The following is a 22,439-nucleotide window of genomic DNA, read 5'->3' as shown; positions in this document are numbered from 1 at the left end:
CTGCAGCAAAGCACCCCCACAACATGATGCTGCCACCCCCATGCTTCACGGTTGGAATGGTGTTCTTCGGCTTACAAGCCTCACCCTTTTCCAAACATAACGATGGTCATTATGGCCAAATAGTTCATATTTTGTTTCATCAGACCAGAGGACATTTCTCCAAAAAGTATGATCTTTGTCCCCATCTGCACTTGCAAACTGTAGTCTGGCTTTTTTATGGCAGTTTTGGAGAAGTAGCTTCTTCCTTGCATAGCAGCCTTTCAGGCTATGTCGATATAGGACACGTTTTACTGTGGATATAGATACTTGTCTACCAGCATCTTCACAAGGTCCTTTGCTGTTGTTCTGGGATTTAATTGCAATTTTTGCACCAAACTACATTCATCTCTAGGAGACAGAATGCGCCTCCTTCCTGAGTGGTATGATGGCTGCGTGGTCCCATGGTGTTTATACTTGCGTACTATTGTTTGTACAGATGAATGTGGTACCTTCGGGCGTTTGGAAATTGCTCCCAAGGATGAATCAGACTTGTGGAGGTCCACAATTTTTTTTTCTGAGGTCTTGGATGATTTCTTTTGATTTTCCCATGATGTCAAGCAAAGAGGCACTGAGTTTGAAGGTAGGCCTTAAAATACATCCACAGTTACACCTCCAATTCAGTACACCTCCTATCAGAAGCTAATTGTCTAAAGGCTTGACATCATTTTCTGGAATTTTCCAAGCTGCTTAAAGGCACAGTTAACTTAGTGTATGTAAACTTCTGACCCACTGAAATTGTGATATAGTCAATTAAAAGTGAAACAATCTGTCTGTAAACAATTGTTGGAAACATTACTCATGTCACACACAAAGTAGATGTCCTAAACGACTTGCCAAAACTATAGTTTGCTAATATTAAATCTGTGGAGTGGTTAAAAAATTAGTTTTAATGATTTCAACCTAAGTGTGTGTAAACTTCTGACTTCAACAGTATACACACACACTGGCAGCCAAAAGTTTGGAATAATGTACAGATTTTGCTGTTTCGTAAGGAAATTGTTACTTTAATTCACCAAAGTGGCATTCAACTGATCACAAAGTATAGTCAGGACATTACTGATGTAGAAAATAACACCATCACTATTTGAAAAAAGTAATTTTTGATCAAATCTAGACAGGCCCCATTTCCAGCAGCCATCACTCCAACACCTTATCCTTGAGTAATCATACTAAACTGCTAATTTGTTACTAGAAAATCACTTGCCATTATATCAAACACAGTTGAAAGCTATTTGGTTCATTAAATGAAGCTTAACATTGTCTTTGTGTTTGTTTTTAAGTTGCCACAGTATGCAATAGACTGGCATGTCTTAAGGTCAGTATTAGGCCAAAAACGGCAAAAAAGAAACAGCTTTCTCTAGAAACTCGTCAGTCAAGCATTTTGAGGAATGAAGGCTACACAATGCTTGAAATGGCCAAAAAACTGAAGATTTCACCCAAAGGTGTACACTACAGTCTTCAAAGACAAAGGACAACTGGCTCTAACAAGAACAGAAAGAGATGTGGAAGGCCAGATGTACAACTAAACAAGAGGATAAGTACATCAGAGTCTCTAGTTTGAGAAATAGACGCCTCACATGTCCTCAGCTGACAGCTTCATTGAATTCTACCTGCTCAACACCAGTTTCATGTACAACAGTAAAGAGAAGACTCAGGGGTGCAGGCCTTATGGGAAGAATTGTAAAGAAAAAGCCACTTTTGAAACAGAAAAACAAAAAGAAAATGTTAGAGTGGGCAAAGAAACACAGACATTGGACAACAGATAATTGGAAAAGAGTGTTATGGATCTTAAACCCATTGAGCTTTTGTGGGATCAGCTAGACTGTAAGGTGCGTGAGAAGTGCCCCACAAGACAGCCACACCTATGGCAAGTGTTACAGGAAGTGTGGGGTGAAATGTCACCTGAGTATCTGGACAAACTGACAGCTAGAATGCCAAGGATCTGCAAAACTGTCATTGCTGCACGTGGAGGATTTTTTGATGAGAACTCTTTGAAGTAGTTTAAGAAGTTCTGATTTTTTTTTTCAAATTGTAATTGTAATTTTTCATGTTATTAATGTCCTGACTATAGGTTGTGATCAGTTGAATGCCACTTTGTTGAATAAAAGTACCAATTTCTTTCCATAAGAGCAAAATCTGTACATTATTCCAAACTTTTGGTCACCAGTGTATATATTAAGAAAATGGTCATATTGTTTGATTTAAATGCACTGTGATTTGTCACTTTATTTCCCCAGCCCAATTTTCCTTACTGTAATGGGGATTTTATTTTATTATTGGTAACACTTTACTACAAGGTTCCATTTGTTAACATTAGTAAACATGAACTAACAATGAACAATATTTTACAACATTTATTAATCTTGGTTAATGTTAAAGGGATAGTTCACCCAAATAATTCATCACTCATAATTTACTCACCCTCATGCCATCCCAGATGTGTATGACTTTCTTTCTAATGCAGAACACAAATAATACATAATACAAAAAGTGGAATAATATGAAAGTGAAAAGTAATTGATAGTAAAAAAGGACTTTAACCTTGATCTGTTTCTCACCCACACCTATCATATCGCTTCTGAATACATAGATTTAACCACTGGAGTCGTATGGATTATTTTATGCTACTTTTATGTGCTTTTTGGAACTTCCAATGTTCTGGTCACCATTCACTTGAATTGTATGGACCTACAGAGCTGAGATACTCTTCTAAAAATCTTTGTGTTCAGCAGAAGAAAGTCATACACATCTGGGATGGCATGAGGGTGAGTAAATGATGAGAGAATTTTCATTTTTTGGGAGAACTATCCCTTTAATTTCAACATATAGTAAAGTATTAGTTAACATTAGTTTATGCACTATGAACTAACATGAACTAATGTTTTTTAACTAACATTAACAAAAATAAATGCTGTAAAAATATATTGTTCATTATCAGTACATGATACCTAATGAAATGAATCAGAATCAGAATGAGCTTTATTGCCAAGTATGTTTACACATACAAGGAATTTGTCTTGGTGACAGACCAGTTTGTCTAGTGCACAAACAATACAACAACAAGACAGAGATAATAAAAATAAATAAAATGCCAATAGAAAATATAAGTATATATTGAAATACACAATAATATATATATATATATATACACGTATGTACAAATACAAATCTGTATATACAGATTTGTATTCCTTATATATGTATATATAAGGAATGTAATGCAGAAGAGGTAGGGAATGTTGTATAAATATAAATAGACTAAGCTGTGTATTGCATATAATTATTGCTCAATGGGGCAATTTTCACTGTTGGAACCTTATTGTAAAGTGTTACCATCTCATTTAACTTGTACATTATTTACACATATTGGTAGTATTTGTTGTTCTGCTTTGATTTAAATAATAATAATTAAAAAAAACTCTAAATATAAATAAATAAATACTGTGTTAGAGCAATGAGAATAACCATTGAAAATATGTGCGAATTACAAAAACACTAAAATGTACAATGCATTATTATTTATTATTTGGGAGAAAAGTGTTGTATATATCTTAATGGTCCTAAAATAGTTTTCTTCATGAAAATATTTTGAAAATGTTTTCATGAGATTCACCCTTTAATTGCCAAAAACTAAAGTGAAATACCTGGTGCACTGCTCCATTATGGAGCGAATAAACTGGCCGATCAGAGCCAGGAACTGTTCCGTATATCTGGAGTGAAACTGTTTGAGGAGTGTCAGAAGACCCAAGACCAGAGGAACCCAATCGACCGGATCTGCTGCCTTCCGGCACGTCATTCCTGTGAAAATGCAAACCCAGCCTCTATCAAGCACACACACACTAGAAGAGCCTTGGTGTTTTAAAGTTATAATCGACACATACATGTGGACAATCAGACCTTGGCTTTTATTGTACTGCAGTTTTGGTAACTGAGCGATGAGAAACAGGAAGTTCACGATCGGAAAATAAGGCAGACGCTTCGTCGTGATGTAGATCTTAAAGTGGAAAAAAGATACAAATGACAAAAGTTCATGTAAAGTTCATGTAAAGAAATAGCATCAGGTTCAAAGCGATGAAATTTGTAAAATGTGAAATTAAGATTGCGTTGCGAGGAGAGTGACTAACTTTATTAAGTGGGTTGTGGATTCCAGCTGCCTCGAGGTAAGCGGTGATCTCGTAGAGGAGGGTGTTGTCCTCTTTGGGGTATGGCAGCGATGGATCTTGGTAATGTGCTTCAATGTCAGCAAGCAGAGACCTGCAAATGAGTGAGTTTTCATAGTGGGAAGGTAAAACAAACTCCAGCGCAGTGTTAAAAATACTAAAGCAATAAACATCAACCCACTTGTTCAGATTATCCAGTGCGGCAGTAAGATGTTTGGAATCAAATTTGCAGGAGTAATTCAGTTCATTGGCTATCTGTTGCCTCAAAATCTGCATTTGACCCACCTGTGAAAGGTTCGTTCTATTTTTAACATGGATATTTAAAATAATGTAATTCAAGATAATGGAAAGTGTTTCAATAATAAGTCTTGTAGATAAAAAGACAGCAACACCTTCATGATGGCTTCCAGATACACTGCCCAGATCTTCTGAGTTTTGGCCACAGCATTGGCGTAGACTTTGCTTGCATTCGCTGAATATTGATGCAGAATAAAAATATACACACATTACTATGGGAATACATGTCATATTTACAGTAATCTATCAATGGCAGTCAAACACACACATACCCACAATCCCTTTCACAGGATTGACAGCTGTCAACAGAGCTTTGAAGATGTCAACCACAGCTTTGTCCTTCAGGATGTTCTTCTGAAGGACTGTAAGAAAATTCTACAAAGGAGAAACAAAGACTATGATTAATGTTTTTGCAAATATTTAAAGGAACGATAAATGTTGATTACCACAAAAAATAATTTTGACTTCTCCCTACTTTAACCCTTCTAGTATTTTTAAAGATTTCCTGTTTCAGTGGCATACCCAAAATTAAAGGCTTATAAAAAAAAAAAAAAAACAAGCAGGGTCAAGTGTTTGGTATCAATGTAAATAAAACTTTTCACATTTTGTAATGATATAGATTCTGATAAATTATGAGACTCTCAGCCTAAGAAACTACTGCAAAATCACACCAAAGAAAAACTTGAGCCAAAATGTAAATTTGTTCTTATTTTTTCTGATTTGACATTATATATCTCTGGGTGTAAATATGGTGGCTCTGAAAAACTTAATTTGTTCTGTTCCCACTCATGCCAACTATAATCAAAAGTTATAGCATTACAAATATAATTGATCCTAGTGTACAAAAACGTCTCACAAATAAGTGTCCAGAAGCCTCTCCAAACAAATAAAACATAAGAATTGTACATAAGAATTAAACATACACATACCTCAAAATGCAACAATGACTAAAGGTATGCATAGCATGCAGACATGATTTTAGTAATGAGATTTCACAAAACGAGTGCCATTTGTCTCAATCAGTATGCATCAGTGTCATATACTTGGTGCCATTTCCTGGTGGCCATATGTAACTGTCACCAATCAAATGTCTCTCTGCCCAAATATGGATGATTTTTGCATCAATCTGAACCCAATCCGATTGGTTTAGTGTTCCATGATGCAACATAATTTTCAATGAGGTCATCTGATCCAGGAAAGTGTTCAGCCAGATGCTATGTGCACATTGTGCTTCGTGTCAATTATCTAATGATCTTTGCATCCGATTACATTGTTTGTGGGCTCGTTTGAAATATAATTGCCTCCTCTAAATAATGGTATGTGATATTTTAAATTTCTTTATATTTTTTCTGTTTATTTTTTGTGAAATTATAAGCAATTAAACAAATACTAAGCAATTACTCACTTTATTTTTGTCTGTGAGTAAAACATATTAGCTGGTTGTATTCTACTCTTTGAGAGCTTTCCAACAACATATGACACATGGCTATTTGGTGAGTTTGATGTTTTTACTAATTACAATATAATACGTATTGTGCAAAATTTTACATAAATTATAAAAATGGAACACTTCTTTGTCTGCAAATTTCAAAGCATTCATTCAGTTTTGGTCATAATGCGCACATACACTGTAAAGTAGAGCTTCTAAGCTTTCAAACGATACATATTTTGTGTTGGTAAAGACTGTACTGTAGTGACTAATATTTTGACGATTATTTTTTTTAAAGGAGGGAAAAAAATTATTTTTGTGGTAATCAACTCTGTGCTACAAATGCAGTCGATTGAGCTGAACTTGTATTGTACCCTAAGTAATATTTTTGTGAAGACGTGTTTTTTATAATATTATAAGGGGTGTAAATGCTTGCTGCAATGACTACAATACATTTCTAAATGAGTCATGAAATAATTTCATAAAATTATTTTGGAACAGTTTATAAGTCCAAAAATATGCTGAAGACACAAATGCAACTGGAGGGATGATTAAACACATTCACACTGAAAGCAGATTGGATATCTGGATTTTTATAACAGAAAATACGTCAAGAATTGTACTTGGCATAAGTTATTCACCTGCAGCTCTTTCACAATCATAAAACACAAGAGACGATCGAGTCCGTTCAGGCCGAAGGTTCCCAGCGTGTCCTGAATCTCAGAGAAGAGTCGATTGTTGGTCACTTCCTGATGTGTCCTCATATCATACCAGGTGTTCAGCTGATCAATGTAACATGTAGTTCTGGGAGGAACGGAGACAGACTCTTAATGCTTAACAGTTACAGCTGCTGCCGAGTACAGCGATAGTCAAACTTTGGAAGTAAAAAGAAACCGTACTTTGGATCTGTGATCCTCAGGATTTCCCTGCAAAGACGTCCAATGAATGTTGCAGATTCATCAACTGATGGATATTTAGGGATGGGAATGTGGGTGGACTGGTAGACACTTTCCCAGTCTTGGATCTGAAAGGAATCATCTACAAATCAACCACAGTGATCTTAACTAGAAAAAGCCCCCCAGCAAAATCTGAAGTTTTAAAAAAGCTCAATATGAAAAACTATGTGCTACAAAGAGAAAACCTTTGTCCTGAGGAAGCTGTTACACTCTTGCTCTACGTTGTAGTTGATGATGCGAGACACTTCCTCCTGCCAGATCTTCAGTCCGTAGATGCTCACGTAATCCTGAATGTACTCAAACGAGCGATAAAAGCCATCCATGGTGGCGGCCATTTCCTTCAGCTTTGGCATCAGCTCACTGGGCTAAAAGATAGACATCAGAAGTAGGGCTCTATGAAATCCGTTTGATTTTTTTCCAAGTTCAGTTTTATTTCCTAACAAATTCTGGGTTTTCCATTTTATTTTCTCTGAATTATGGGTTTTAAAGTTTAATTACATTTTATGATTTAAAAACCTGTCTAATCAAATTAATTCATAGAATTGTAATCAAATGAGAGCAGAACAATTACTTTTCAACATACCACTGCATTATTTTTTATCAAATGAAGTGCTTCAATACTGATTCTCACAGCACAATCAAACCCCCCCCCCACCCCCCAAAAAAATGTTGGTCAAATACAGTGCTGCACAGTAGAGCATCACTTGTGAGATATTGCTTAAATATAATGTAATTATTACTACTAATCTTACATTTTACTATACAGAAGTAATATATTTCTGTCCCATTTTTTAAATTTAACACACCTAGTTAAATGGAGCTTTATTATGGAACCTTTTTAACATTGGAGAGAGCGTAACGTTCAACTAACATGTTACAACAGTAGCCTAAGTCACCGTTTGTGAATATCATACAAACAAATGGGGAGAGCCGTAAACTGACACCTACCTGTCGCAAAATTGTCCGTGTCCTCTTATAAAACAGCAATTTTATCATAGTAAACTCCACACATAGTTCATTCCGTAAGGATTGTTTAGTGTAAAACATGTTGAAGATTGGTGGACAGAGAGTCAATTCATTAAGTGATGAGCTGTTCCCTCACAAAAGCAGTTTATTCAGCGTCGGGAAGCATCTCCTCCATAGACATTCATTCAAAAAGAATAGACAATAGAATGTCTATGGGACTGTTGCGTTATGCTATTTTAGGTTAAGCTTGTAGGCTTCCCTTTGTAGAAGGGCTATGATTTAATTCTATACATTTTTAGTCTGCATGTACTACGCGCTTCACAGTGAATAAAGTGCTCTGCTCGTTGTCATTAATACACACACTTTGCCATTAATAAACATTTGTGTTTGTATTTTTAGCATGGTAACATGTTAACACCAAACTTGATTGAAAACAATTGAATCGCGTTACATCTTGAATGCTATTTGCATGACGCACAGAGCTGCATATGTAGAGCATTCCAAATCGGTCACTTTTGAGGTTCTGTTTCAGACAGAATGCTGCCTTAGAAGGCAAGGCAGCTTAAAAGGTTTTGGAACAAAGCCAAGCATTAACAGTACAAACTATTTACAGAGACATTTATCATTATTAAGTTTGATTAATATAATCAGACAAAACAATACAATGCTCTAAAAGATGCACAGCTCTAACAAACCCTGAGACAAGTACAGAAGTATAATCATACAGCAGGGCAAAATGAAGGTTTGCTCACTTTGGCCTTGGGGTTGAAGATAAGGCCTTTGTGCAGGGCGTAAGCGACGCGTCTGACAAGCTCTTTCCTGATTCCATCCTCCAGAAGCTGCTTTGGATCCACCTGAAAAAGATGTGTTTTCATCTTTAATTAATTCTCATCTCATACAAAGTGCAATAAAGTGAGTTAAACATACTGTCACAAAATCTTTAGAGTTAAGTACCTTTAGGATACTCTGCTCCACAAATAGCACTAAAGATTCAAATTATAACAACCGGCACATTCATGCAAAGTACCTTGATAATGCCGACAAGTGTGGTCTTCATCATCAGGATGCCTTCGGTAAACACTGAGATGGCATGAGTGAGTTTGGCTACCTGTCGAATAGAGAAGGGCAGAGAGTTATTTGAATTTTTATGTTGGTTTGACAGTCACCATTCTGTTACTGTACAAAACTTGGGTTTTGAGCGTTTTTTCAAAATCCCTAACCCGAGACCAAAATGTCTAACTGTAACTCTACCCAGAGCTTTCAATATACTTTTACAAAATCTGCTACTACACCCTGTTCTGACTTGTCCTGAGCTTGGTTTATTTTTTCTTACTAATTTGATTCACGGTAATCCTGTAGCAGACAATGAAATATCCCTAAAGCAGCCTTTTCAGCAATTCCCAATGAAGAGTCGGACAGGGGCTGTGTGGAGTTCCGACCATCTGCAAGAAGGGTCTGTCTGCTTCCTGCAAGACAGGTACAAGGCACGTCCACTACAAGGCATGCCCAAACGCTGATGTTTTGAAACACTCGAGTGCCGCAGCAACCCTAAACCTACACCTACCCCTAAACTTAACCCTACCCCTATACCTAACCACAAAGATTAAAAAACAAAAAGCTTGGAAAATTATTAAATATACTAAAACGTAAAAGTTCTACTGAATACACTCATACTGCAATATCAGCAGTTGGTGACAGTGAGGAGAAACGTGGTGAAAATAAAGAGATGATGCTATGCTAATAGGCTAACCAGTTAGCTTGTGGGCTAACTAGAAAAAAAAAATAACAGAGAAAATTCAATTTAACCATTTATATCTTCAATTTATGATATGAGACATATAAAAGTTAATCTTTGTCAAATTTACATAAGACAACATGAATCATACAGCGATTGCATTAGATTTTAACATTTCTTTCAGCCAACAGAATCGCTTTGTGATCCAAGGGGGGCGTTACTTCAAGTGGGTGTGTTGTGTAGTGGGTGTTCCTTGTCGTTTTGCGGGATGCAGACAGATATACTTGTCATCTGTGGATATGGAATTTTTGGATCCTATTTGAGCTTCGGCTGCGCTGAAATATTTCAACTTGTGCAACTAGACTGTATGCGTATTCAATTCAAAACTATGAGTGCAGAGTGAGAAATATCAACTTATTTTGTCCTAAATTTTATTCTAAACACCTCCTACTTCTGTTTATTTTACGGTTATGAATGTAGCATTAAGTCAGGACACTTCTGTAAAAGAGATTTGTTAATCTCAGTGAGTTTTATAAATATACATGTGCCATTTATTTCTGCACACACAAAACCTTCATATTTTAAATCACATATATTAATTTCTACTTCCTATTTGCTGAATTATGGTGGTGGTTGTTAAAAGTTATAATAACTGTAAAATAGTATTAATAATAAATAATGATAATAACTACAGAGTGAATATTATTAATGAATTTCATTGAATTAATCCATCTGCTCAACAATATGACACACAGAAATGTCATTCTATGGTTTGGTAGCTAACCTTTGGTATCTTCTCCTTTACAACAAATAAAATCCATTGCGAGCAAATTGATGGTTCATCATGACAAGAAGGTGTGCGCACTGTCCCGACGAGCGAGAGACCGAAACTTAGCAAAAGCCAATGAAATATAGAAGAGCGCAAGAGGACAGCAAGGTGTTGGGAAGCAGGAAACAAAAAATAATTACAAAATAAAACATCACCTACATCTCTCTATCCATTATCTTCATTATTTTCAGCTGTTTTTCTTTTCTTTTTATCCTTTCAGTGCAAATAAGAGCACAAAACGGGTGCAAGCCGTTCTTTCATATTTGTTGACATGTTATAACATATAAACTGTGCGCGAGTTCGGAAATGAATTTCGCTATTGTACTTGTAGATGCATTTTGTGCGATTCGTTTTAAATGAGACGTCGCAAAAGACAGCTGTAAAGGGGTCGAAACAGTTTTGATATTTGTCCACTTCAAACACATTCAGGAATTGGGCTTGTAGTGCAAAGTATTCAAAGGCTTACAAACTTTTCTAAACTTTCAAGCAAGTCATTATCAATGCAAAATCTTTTTGAAAAGTGTTCCTTTTCTAGTTATTATTAATAACACAATGAACAATTACACAAAATGAATCTGAACAACAACAACAACAAAAAAACAACAATTGGCGCTTTTATAGTATGTCACAAGATGTCCATTATTTTTCATTCTGAAATGAGTACATATGATCTGTGAAAGGAACTCAAATAACCCATGCAAGACTTTTAATCTGCTGATGGATTTAGTAAAGCAGGACAGAAATCTGATTCTTTCTGTTGAACTGCCATACCTCATAGCGGGCGCTGAGTTGAGCATAGTCCTTCAGTTTGTCTTTGTCCAGACGAGTGGGCACTTCCATAATGTCATGGATCTGCAGCTTGATGATTTTAGCCAGTGAGGTGAACATACTCTCTGGAATAATCTGCAGTACCTGTCAGGAAGCAGAGATTTTGACCAAGAGAAATCAGTCTCCAAATTAGCGAAAATTCAGTTGTATCAATGTAGATGTTTTAAAAGAGATCACATGGTGCATATGTACAAATCGGCGTAGTTCCATAGTATTTTAAACAAGAAGACTCTTGTCCAAACCTTTCTGACATAAGCCACCAGCTCCCCAGAGTAAAACTGAGAAACACTAAGCAGATCTGGACTGTTCACTTGGTTGATTCGTAGAAGAGGCAGATCCAGGGCAGAGGCCAGCTGTTCAAATTCATAACATTCACATTAAATTCCCCAATTAAGACCATATTCAGTGTTAGAAACTTATTTTTTGTTTATGGTGTCATATATTAACCATTAATAGGCTGTTCTGACTTACCTTTAGAAAAGTGGCTCTGAGTTTGGTCACCATCGAGGGGTTCACTCGGATGCTCTCTTGCATTATTGACGTGAAGCTGCGAGCAAAGCATTTGGAAAAAGAATTTCAAATAACCTTAAACATGCACAACTTCAGAGAAATCAGAAAGAGGGCATGGAATGAATGTCACATGGTACTGCGATGCCACTACCTGTCAATGATCTGCCAGGCGTATGATAAATCCCCCACTATCTGCATAGTGATGAGCACTTCCTCTTTGATGTTAATGGTGCGGATCATCTGATGAAGGAACTTGCGTGTGTCTGCCAGGAACTGACACACCTGCAGGTTCGACTCGAGCTGGTGAAACTCTTGCACCTTAACAGAGAAATTAATTCATGCCAAATATGGACTACAATTATGGTGCTACTTTTCTGTCCTTTTTTGGGGCTTTTGGAGACAGTCACTATATGGTTTCATTATATGGAAAAGAGCAGCATGAACATAATTCAAAACTTCTCCTTTTGGGTTCCACGGAGGAAAGAAAATCATATGGGTTTCGACTGACATGAGGGAGAGTAAATGATGACAGGCATTTTCTTTTTGGGTAAACTATCCCTATAAATCAACCAAATTTGCCAATGGAATAAGACAAAATAGACTTTTATTCAAGATACATTTTCTTAAAAATGGTCTTAAGATAAAGTGCTTTTCATGTAAATGTATTTAGTTTAAAGGATGTTTGGATTAGAGGTCGACTGATATAGGATTTTGCTGACACTTACAATTAAGGTGGTGGAATAAGCCGATAACCGATTAATTAGCAGATATTTTTTTAAATGTATTTATTGAATGTGTTTTCTCTCTAAGATGCAGTTTATTGTGCAACCTAAATACCAATAATAACCAGAAAAAAAGTACGATTTGGTTAATATTCAGTTCAATAAATGATATGAGGTTCACAATTCGATATAATCTCAATTCGATATAATAACACTTAAATGACAAATTATGACTTTTTTTTTTTTGAAAAATGTTTGCGCAAAATGCACATTATAATTTCTCATCAAAATAAAGTTTATAAAAGCTGTAATACACAATATAAACGCTTATTATAAAATAATAAGAGTTTTATTATTTACATATACCTTTCTCTATAAGAAAATATCACAAACAAAAAGCCTTCAAAAATAGTGGGGTACATTTAGGCTGATCAGGTGCAGAACATGCACTAGAACTGAACAGAACCTGCCCTGAAAAAGTATGTGAAAGTTTATATTTATTTTTTTAATAATTTGTTTGTCATCATTATTATAATCACATTTCAACTTTTTAAAAATAAAAAAATTCTACATTCACAGAGTCGCACACAGTGTTCTGGTTTATAAACAAGAGAATTGTCAGTTTCTAGCACATCCGTGCCATTTGTGATTAAAATTAATATTTCTTTTTACTTGTTTTTTATATGACTGTAAAGAACAGAAAGGATATTAAAGACACATTATTCAATAAAAGTGGAGTGCATGGATTTCATCTTTGATGGACACACATTGCACGGAATTTTAATTTCAAGCACTTTTCAACAAAACAAGGCGATTTCCAGGTGTTCCAGTATTTACATTTCTAAAAGCTAAATTCAAGCATTTTTAGCACTTCAAGGATCTTGTGCAAAACCTGTAAACAGTGTAGAAAAAAAAAAAGAGGGTAAAATCAAGCAATAGAGAGATTATGATGTTTGACAGGTCTTTTAATTTATGATTGGACGGACAGAAAACAATGTTGCATATATTGAAATTCGATATAAGTCATCCCATTCCTAGCAGTGATTTATAAACAGTAGATCATCAGCGATCGCTTCAGGTATTCCGGAAATCCAGTATTACTGTACTCCAGAACCCACCAACGCTACCCATGGGGCATAGATAAAAACTACCTGTGAACTATTGGTGTTAATTTTGGCCGATAACAAAAGTAGTAGATTAAACAGCAAAACAGATATATCGGTCAACCTCTAGTTTAGATATTTTTATTGGAAACAAGATAATGATTAAGAAGATGACTTCTTGCAGTGAAGTTGTATTGAGACATCTTTTTCTGGATGAGTTTGTCAGTGTTGTGCATGACACAGCACATGTTCAGATGGGTTTTTACCTCTACCAGAGCCTGAATGAGCTGAACAGTCTTCCTACCAGCAGCCGTCGAGTCCTCATAGTTCAAAGACTCGATCTGTTTGGAGATCTCTCTGAACCAGGCCTGAAGATTCTCTGGGGTGTTTGAGGATAAAACAAATGGCAGTCAAAACAGACTGACAGTAATGTCTACAGAGTATTCCACAGCATCTTTTCATCTATGTGCCTCCAGCATGATTCATGACCTGAAAAGTATTTTACCGTTTTTCTCCACCCTGGTGAGCGGCTTGACCCCAGAAAACACCTCAGCCAACTCCATCATTCTCTCTGATCCCTCTTTCTTATAGCTTTCCCACTTGAGCTGTTTCTCTGCCAACATCTGCTTGAACATCTGAGAATCATACAAACCATAAAGAAGATATGTGAGAGGCTACTGCTTAGATATAAATACACATTGAAATCAACACGTTACAACAAGAAAAGTAAAGTGTAGGGGGCCTGGGTAGCTCAGCGAGTATTGACGCTGACTTCCACCCCTGGAGTCGTGAGTTTGAATCCAGGGTGTGCCGAGTGATTTCAGCCAGGTCTCCTATGCAACCCATTTGGCCCGGTTGCTAGGGAGGGTAGAGTCACACGGGATAACCTCCTTGTGGTCGCGATTAGTGGTTCTCACTCACAATGGGGCGTGTGGTAAGTTGTGCGTGGATCGCGGTAAATAGCGTGAGTCTCCACACGAGGAGCCTCCGCGGTGTCATGCACAGCGAGCCACTTGATAAGATGCGCGGATTGACAGTCTCAGAAGCGGAGGCAATTGAGACTTGTCCCCCTCCACCCGGATTGAGGTGAGTAACCGCGCCATCATGAGGACCTACTAAGTAGTGGGAATTGGGCATTCCAAATTGAGGAGAAAAGGAAAAAAATAAATAAATAAATGAAAAAATTAAAAAAAGTAACGTGTCAGGACCAGACAGACAGACAGAGATAGATAGATAGGCAGTTAAATAGAGAGAGACAGAAAAAGAGACAGACAGTCAGACAGATTGACAGATAGATAGACAGACAGAGACAGACAGATTAGACAGAGAGACAGGCAGATAAACAGACAGACAGTCAGACAGATTTGACAGAGAGAGACAGGCAGATAAATAGACAGACAGACAGAAAAAGAGACAGACAGTCAGACAGATTTGACAGAAAGAGACAGACAAACAGACAGACAGATAGATAGAACAACAGAATGTTGGTTTTTTCAAACCAACATAATAAAGAACAGTGAAATTTACACTTAGGTGTCACTTTAAGAGGAAAAAGAAATCATAGGATTATCATGATAATTATTTTTTATTTTCACCTCTTTGAGTATGAACTCAAACTGGGCCGTATCCAGCAACAGCTGAAACAGAATTTTGGATTTGTATTTGGAGTCGTTGATGACTTGATCTTTGATCTGACGCAATCTCTTGTTGTTTGGATCATAAGCTTAAAAAAACAGACAAAGATAAAACTTTTAGTTGAGTCAATAAAAGGAGTTTTATTAGATTTATTAAGATCTAACTGCCCGCATTCAAAGCAATACAGACAAAACTAAAAACGGACAAAAACTAAAAACTGTGGCAACTTCTACAAGTGATAGATTCCTTATATTGTCAAACTAAATTCAATAATCCAATGCACAAAACATTAAATGGGATAGTTCACTCAAAAATGAAAATTCTGTCATAATTTACTCACCCTCATGTCGTTCTGAACTAGTATGACTTTCATTCTTATGTGGAACACAAAAGATGTTTTAATGAAGACAGCCCTCCATATTTTCAATACACTAGCAGTGGATAGTGAGTCATTTTAAAGCTTAAAAAAGGATGCAAAAGTATCATAAATGCGTCATATCCGAAGTCTTCTGAAGGCTAAACCTGGACCACAAATCATTTTTCATCAAAAATGTGAACACACAAGCCGATGTGAACAAGCTTCTCTCATAGCTCTCGTGAATGTGTAACATCAAGATTTCCCAACTGGTTTTTAACAATAAAAGGGTGAGTAAATGAGGACAGAATTTTTCATTTTTTGTTGAACTATCCCTTTAAACCTTTACTGAATAATAAAATCTCACCAGACTCTGCAGTGTGCAGCATCAGCCAGCGGATGGCAACATTACAGTCGCGGAGGCAGTTAAGCAGTTTGGGAATGTTGTCCAGAACGATTTCTTCTCTCAGGAAACCCTCCTTCAACAACTGCTGCACCTGCGGCCTCAAACTCTCCACACTGGCAGCGTATCGACCGGCCTGAAAGGATAGAATAACCACTCTTGAATGGATAAAAGAAATAAAACTGCACATCCTTTTCACAGTCCAGAATGACTGGTTTAGACTGAATGTGTGAAAGGGAACAGCAAAAGTGACTGTACCTGTTCTCTGATGTTGGCCGTGTCCAGCGTGTAGTTCAGGGCTGTTTTAGCAGCTTTATACGGTTCCCACGCCTCCACCAAGTTCACAGTGATTCCCATGTATATGCTTATAACCTGAAGATATACAGACGGTGAGATTTAAGATTCAGCAATAAAAAAAGGAGTCAAAATCATGAAAATATTGAATGCACATGATCTTTTGAAATAAAAGGGTTTGATGTGCTTTGTAAATATACAGTAACTTTAAGACCTCAAAACTTTGTCCCAAGTGTTAAACTGCAAAAATCCATCGTTCTGAAATTTGTAAATTTGTGATGTCAAAAGGATGAATGTGGTGTTTCTCATTTCAAGTGGGGAGCGTTTACATAGACATTTTAAAGGCACAGCAAAAAAAAAAAAAAAAGGGTCTATATATATATATATATATATATATATATATATATATATATACACACACACACACACACCACACACACACACACACACATATATATATATATACTGTATATATTAGGCTTAGAATTGGTATTGATGCCTTTTTCACGCTTCAATGATCAAAAAAATGTCCTGATGATTATCGATATACAGTATATCTGCATTTTTTCAGATATAAATAGGGCTGATAGTTTCACAATAGAAGTCATCTCTTCAGACATTTTTCTCAACAAAACTTCAGTAAAGTGTGAGCAGGATGATATATTGTGTATATGTATCTTTCATAAAGCCTACACAATGTTTTTTCAGTTACAAGTATGTTATTTTTTTGGTTTGACAGCTTGAATGAAACCTATTCAAGCATACATACAGAGAAATTGCATAATAATTTATAATTTTCAGTTTGCGCAGTTACACCAGTTTCATACACTAACCTGCAAACTCAACGTAATTTTGTTCATTCTTGAAAAAGTACAAAAACCTTTGTGTGTATGGTGACTAAATCCACAACTTAAGGGCTGTTTACACGACAAAGTTTTCAACTAAAAACGGAAAACTTTGTATGCATTTTGGCTGTTCGTTTACACGACAATGGCGTTTTGAGGCCTGAAATCGCAAACTTTTGAAAACGGGCTTCAGAGTGCAAGTTTTTTAAAATGATGCCGTTATCGTCTCCGTGTAAACATACAAAAACGCGAATCTGTGAAAACGATGACGTCATGCGCAAGCGTATTACGTGTTCAGTCTATAGGCATGAACTTCGAGAAATTCATCCTTACCTCCAGGGCGAACAGACCAACATTAGATCACCAGTTGGAGTCCTTAAAAAGGAGGCATGCTTTATAGTCCAGGGTCACTTGTAGTAATAAAGTAACCTCATCGTCTGTCCAGACAAAATTGCTCGATGCTTTCGCCATCTTCATTGTTTGTATTCACCGCTCTGTGGAAGAATGCTTATGTGCGCATGCGCGTAGTTTCTTTACAAAGTGACATCACCAACTACTGGCCTGGCATGCATAATACAGTGTTTTTTAGTCGTTTTCGCAGATCCGTGTGAACGGGGATCGTTTTGACAACGTTGTCGTCAGTACGCGAAACTTTTCAAAAATGCAAAGGAAAATTTTTTCCGTTTTTAGTACATCGTTGTCATGTAAACATACTCTTAGTTTGGACTGTGACTTGTCCTAACTGCGACTGGCTTCAGTAAATATTATATCACCCTCTTGTGGTCTCCCAACGCCATTACGCCAGACTAACTTAAACAGAAGGCCGACCGACAGTGAATTAATTGGAAAGCACGCAAATTAGGCTTCTAATTTTAGTGTCACTAATGTTAATATATCAATGCCTAAAAAATATATAGTTAAAAAATATGCAGATCAATAATCGATATATCGATATTTTATGACATGCCTAATGATTATATATATGAAGGATTTTTAAACAAAACCATTCTGTTTGTCATGATTAATAAAGTTCTTGGTAGCTGTTTTTTTACCCAATTGTCAGGGAAGTATTTGTCCACAATCTCTCTCATCTTGGCTTGTTGTGTGTGCAAGATGGAAGGGGTAAAATATAAACAGACACACAGCATAGCAGCCTGCGTGGCCAGAGCTGTACTGCGGTGTTCTGGCAGAGGATATGCAGAAACCTGCAACACAACAGATTAAACATAATACATAACATCAAATATGATTAAACATTTATCTGTCAAAATCAAAGTACAATCTTGCCTGGTTGTAAATGTCGTCTGAGCGGAGTCGTCCGATCACCATACTGAGGAAAGTGGGATTAATGGGAACTCTCTGGAAGTAGCTTTCGGGGTAGTTGGCCGGCCGTTTGGCTCCCGGGTTGCTGGAGTATCCGGTGCTGCGTAAGAGCTTGCAGATGTCATCCAGGTTGGAGTCGCCTGAGGAGCGAGCAGCACTGAGAAAATATCATGAGAAATATCTCAGGTTGTCATAGAAAGTCTAGAAGAATTTATTTAGTAGCATTTGGACGTGATTGTCCATTATCTGAGCTGCTCGTCAACTGATGAAGCCATTCTTAAAAAAAAAAAAAAACAATTGAAAAACATGTTTATATCCCAATTTAACATGTAGAAGCAACTATAAGAAGGGACAGATGAAATCTGCTGGCTTTTCTTTTGCTTTTTCTATGCTCATTTTGGGGGGAAATCTGCAGAATTCTATGGCATTTTCAAAACATATTGTTTGAGCTCCTTCAATTACCAAGTTCTTGCTCAAAAAATGGCACAAGTTTGGGGCAGGACAACTTGTTTCCAGAGTCCAGTCTTACCTGTATCTGTAGTAGGACACCAGCATCCTCTCTCTCACCTCCCCCTCCATCTTCTGATCAATGACCAGTAACATGACTCCATACAGGTACAGAGCCTCACACTGACACAAGACATATATGTTTACAAACTCATCCACTCTATTAACCCTTTAATGCATAACTCAGGCCTTTAGTGACCCGGGACCTCATTCCACCCCCTGTATTAATAAGTGCCTCATAAAATACTTGTGTAGCTTATGTGTATCTTATGTGTTATGTGTAGCTCAATGTGTGTTTGACAGCCAGTTGCGTCTCATGAAATTTCAGGGTGAAAGTAATGAATGCTGTTCTAGATTTATCCTGATGTGTTGTATTATCACGATGATATATGAAAAATAAAAAATAAAAATATATCAAAATATATTTTATTCTATAATTTTCTAACTGTCTTGAAAATATTTTGAAAATGTGTCACTATCTGCGCATCTTTTTGTACATCCATTTGTGATAGATATAAGTGCCGGGTCTCTAAAGACCCGAATATGTGAGAGTGTTTGGTGAAATTCCTAGGCATTTAAGGGTTAATAGGCTTCAAATAAATAAACATAATGGCAGTAACAAACATGTGCATTTGTTTTGAAATAAATAACTTCTTTCATGCTTTGTCCTTTTTCGTATTTTAAAATAAATGAATAAGTGGGCTTAAATGAGTCACTTCCCCTAGTTTAATTTAGTGAGGCAGAAATACATATTGTACCAGAAGCTGTTTTCCATCTTCGTTTAGTAAAACAGTTTCCAGTGTCTGCTGAATGTAGACCCCTTCATTGAGATCCTCCAGGTACCTTTAGAGGAAAACATTACATTTGAGAGCCATTAACTCTAATCATTTAAACAGAGGCAATAAAGCACAATAAAGCAACATGATATCAACTGTGTACATTTGTGGCCAAAAATATTGGCACCCTTGGTAAATGTGAGCAAAGAAGGCTGTGAAAAAAAATCTGCATTGTTTATACTTTTAATCTTTCATAGAAAAATTCACAAAAATCTAACCTTTAATTTAAGTAAAACAATTGAAACAGGGTAAATATCTCATTATTAAATAAATATTTTTTCCCCAAAACGCATTGGTCATAATTATTGGCACTCTTTTATTCAATACTTTTTACAACCTACCTTTGCCAAAATAACAGCTCTGAGTCTTCTCTTATAATGCCTAATGAGGTTGGAGAACACCTGGCAAGGTGATCTGAGACCATTCGTCCATATACAGAATCTCTACAGATCCTTCAAATTCAGAGGTCCATGTTGGTGAACTCTCCTGTTCAGTTCACACCACAAATTTTCTATGGGGTTCAGGTCAGGGGACTGGGATGGCCATGGCAGAACCTTGATTTTGTGGTCAGTGAACCATTTTTGTGTTGATTTTTATGTCTGTTTTGGATCATTGTCCTGCTGGAAGATCCAACCAGGGCCCATTGTAAGCTTTCTGGCAGAGGCAATCAGGTTTTGATTTTTTATCTGTTGGTATTTGATAGAGTCCGTGATGTCATGTATCCAAACAAGATGTCCAGGACCTCTGGCATAAAAACAGCCCCACAACATTAAAGATCCACCACCATATTTAACCGTGGGCATTGGGTACTTCATCTCTGGTGTTTGCTGCCAAAAAGCTCTTTTTTTGTTGTTTCATCTGACCATAGAACCTGGTCCCATTTGAAGTTCCAGTAGTGTCTGGCAAACTGAAGACACTTGAGTTTGTTGTTGGATGAGAGCACAGGCTTTTTTCATGAAACCTTCCCAAACAACTTGTGGTGTTGTAGGTGATGTCTGATATTATTTTTTAGACTTTGACCCCCAAGACCCAACTAATTTCTGCAATTCTCCAGCTGTGATCCTTGGAGATTCTTTGGCCACTTGAACCATCCTCCTGACTGTGCGTGGAGACAATATAGACACGTGTCTATTCCAGGCCGATTCTTAAGATCTCCAGTTGATTGAAACTTGTTAATTATTGTGCTGATGGTGGAAATGGGCATTTTCAATGCTTTGACTATATTCTTTAGTCTAACCCACTGTGATTGATGATTAAGGGAATTTGGCCTGTGTGTTACCTCATATTTATACTCCTGTGAAACAGGAAGTCATGGCTGAACAATTTCATGTTCCTAGTCACCTAGGTGCACTAAAAAGGTAAAATATGAATGGGAATATACTTCAGATATATTTTACTCATAAGAATTTCTAGGGGTGCCAATAATTATGGCCAACGTGTTTTGTAGAAAAATATTTATTTAATAATGAGATATTTCCCCTCTATCAATTGTTTTACTTCAATTAAAGGTTTGCTTTTTGTGATTTTTTTTTAAATAAAAAATCAAAAGTATAAACAATGCATATTTTTTTTTCACAGCCTTCTTTGCTCATATTTACCAAGGGTGCCAATATATTTGGCCACCACTGTAGTTTTAATAGTTGTAGTGTAGTTATAAAAACATTTCTTTGCTCCAGTGAAACTAATTGCTGTCACCTTAGAATAAATGAATAACTTGTGTTTGCATTTTCCTCATTTATAGAAGTGTCTAAAGGAATAATGTAAATGTAGATGAAACTAGAAGAATGTTACTAAAATATAATCTCAATTTCAATTTCAAGTAATGCTGCCTTTGAAAATAGCGCACACCTTATCAAGTCTACAACATATTTATGGACACTTTCAAAGGCCAGGTAGAACCGTGTCAATATTTCAATGTTGTTTTCCCGGAACTCCTCATCCAAATCCTGCAGCTCTGCCTTTGATTCCAGTTTACTCTCGTAAAACTCTGGACCCTAGAAAACAAAGATTCACATCAGGTTTCCTTCTTGCAGATCTATCAAGACAGCTGTCACTACATTTAAGACGACCAAATCAAATGTTTTCAAGGTCAAAACTGAAATGATTAAAAATGAAAATGACAGTACTTTAAAGTAGCTGAAGTCACAGATGATGTCTCCATATTTCTGCTGGTCACTTTTGTCTTTGAGTCTGAAAACTGCAGGAATAAAGTCTGAGAGTCTCAGTAATTCTGCTATGATGGCGTTTCCTCTGGACACAATCCTTAGTATGGCCTGTCCACACAAGTTGTTCTCTGCCAGAAAATCCACCATGATGAGGAAGGTCTGATCTCAAAGATTCATTCAGTCTCTTCAAGACTCAAAAAATCAAGAACACAAGCACTATTACAACAGAGCACTAATTTTTCATATTGATCACTTCAATACTTGTCATTATTACAGATGTAAATACAGTTATGCTGCATTACAAAATGAGTTCAAAGCATTTATTTCTACAAACATCTACTGTTTTATTGCAGAGAACTGACTGCATGCACTAGATACTGTTCAAGATTAACTAAAAAACGGGTTATAATGATAAAAGCGGCAAATAAACTCATTTTATATTCTCATCACTCACCCACTGCACGGAAGATCAGATTCTTCCTGTTCATAAATCACGTGAGTG

At 36.5% G+C, this 22,439-nt stretch overlaps 1 protein-coding gene across 1 annotated transcript in view; it reads right to left on the bottom strand.

Moving 5' to 3' along the window:
* Window positions 1–22,439, bottom strand: part of washc5 (WASH complex subunit 5) — a 24,466-nt gene extending 2,027 nt beyond the window's left edge. The window contains exons 1-27 of the mRNA XM_051721201.1: window positions 22,392–22,439; window positions 21,899–22,129; window positions 21,621–21,766; window positions 19,695–19,779; window positions 18,959–19,059; window positions 18,394–18,586; window positions 18,159–18,311; window positions 16,226–16,339; window positions 15,932–16,103; window positions 15,170–15,297; window positions 14,080–14,209; window positions 13,841–13,953; window positions 11,901–12,067; window positions 11,711–11,786; window positions 11,482–11,592; window positions 11,183–11,323; window positions 8,875–8,955; window positions 8,600–8,701; window positions 7,067–7,246; window positions 6,825–6,949; window positions 6,567–6,729; window positions 4,769–4,871; window positions 4,592–4,671; window positions 4,381–4,484; window positions 4,164–4,293; window positions 3,937–4,033; window positions 3,684–3,837 (exon numbers count right to left, since the gene is read on the bottom strand). Coding sequence (XP_051577161.1) covers window positions 3,684–3,837; window positions 3,937–4,033; window positions 4,164–4,293; window positions 4,381–4,484; window positions 4,592–4,671; window positions 4,769–4,871; window positions 6,567–6,729; window positions 6,825–6,949; window positions 7,067–7,246; window positions 8,600–8,701; window positions 8,875–8,955; window positions 11,183–11,323; window positions 11,482–11,592; window positions 11,711–11,786; window positions 11,901–12,067; window positions 13,841–13,953; window positions 14,080–14,209; window positions 15,170–15,297; window positions 15,932–16,103; window positions 16,226–16,339; window positions 18,159–18,311; window positions 18,394–18,586; window positions 18,959–19,059; window positions 19,695–19,779; window positions 21,621–21,766; window positions 21,899–22,084 — 3,335 coding nt within the window. The 5' untranslated portion in view covers window positions 22,085–22,129; window positions 22,392–22,439. The remainder of the gene's footprint in view (window positions 1–3,683; window positions 3,838–3,936; window positions 4,034–4,163; window positions 4,294–4,380; window positions 4,485–4,591; window positions 4,672–4,768; window positions 4,872–6,566; window positions 6,730–6,824; window positions 6,950–7,066; window positions 7,247–8,599; window positions 8,702–8,874; window positions 8,956–11,182; window positions 11,324–11,481; window positions 11,593–11,710; window positions 11,787–11,900; window positions 12,068–13,840; window positions 13,954–14,079; window positions 14,210–15,169; window positions 15,298–15,931; window positions 16,104–16,225; window positions 16,340–18,158; window positions 18,312–18,393; window positions 18,587–18,958; window positions 19,060–19,694; window positions 19,780–21,620; window positions 21,767–21,898; window positions 22,130–22,391) is intronic.

This window comes from Myxocyprinus asiaticus, chromosome 16, assembly GCF_019703515.2.
Source record: "Myxocyprinus asiaticus isolate MX2 ecotype Aquarium Trade chromosome 16, UBuf_Myxa_2, whole genome shotgun sequence".
Taxonomy (NCBI): Eukaryota; Metazoa; Chordata; class Actinopteri; order Cypriniformes; family Catostomidae; genus Myxocyprinus; species Myxocyprinus asiaticus.
Note: the sequence above shows the minus strand (reverse complement) of the source record. Positions and strands in the feature narration are given on the sequence as shown.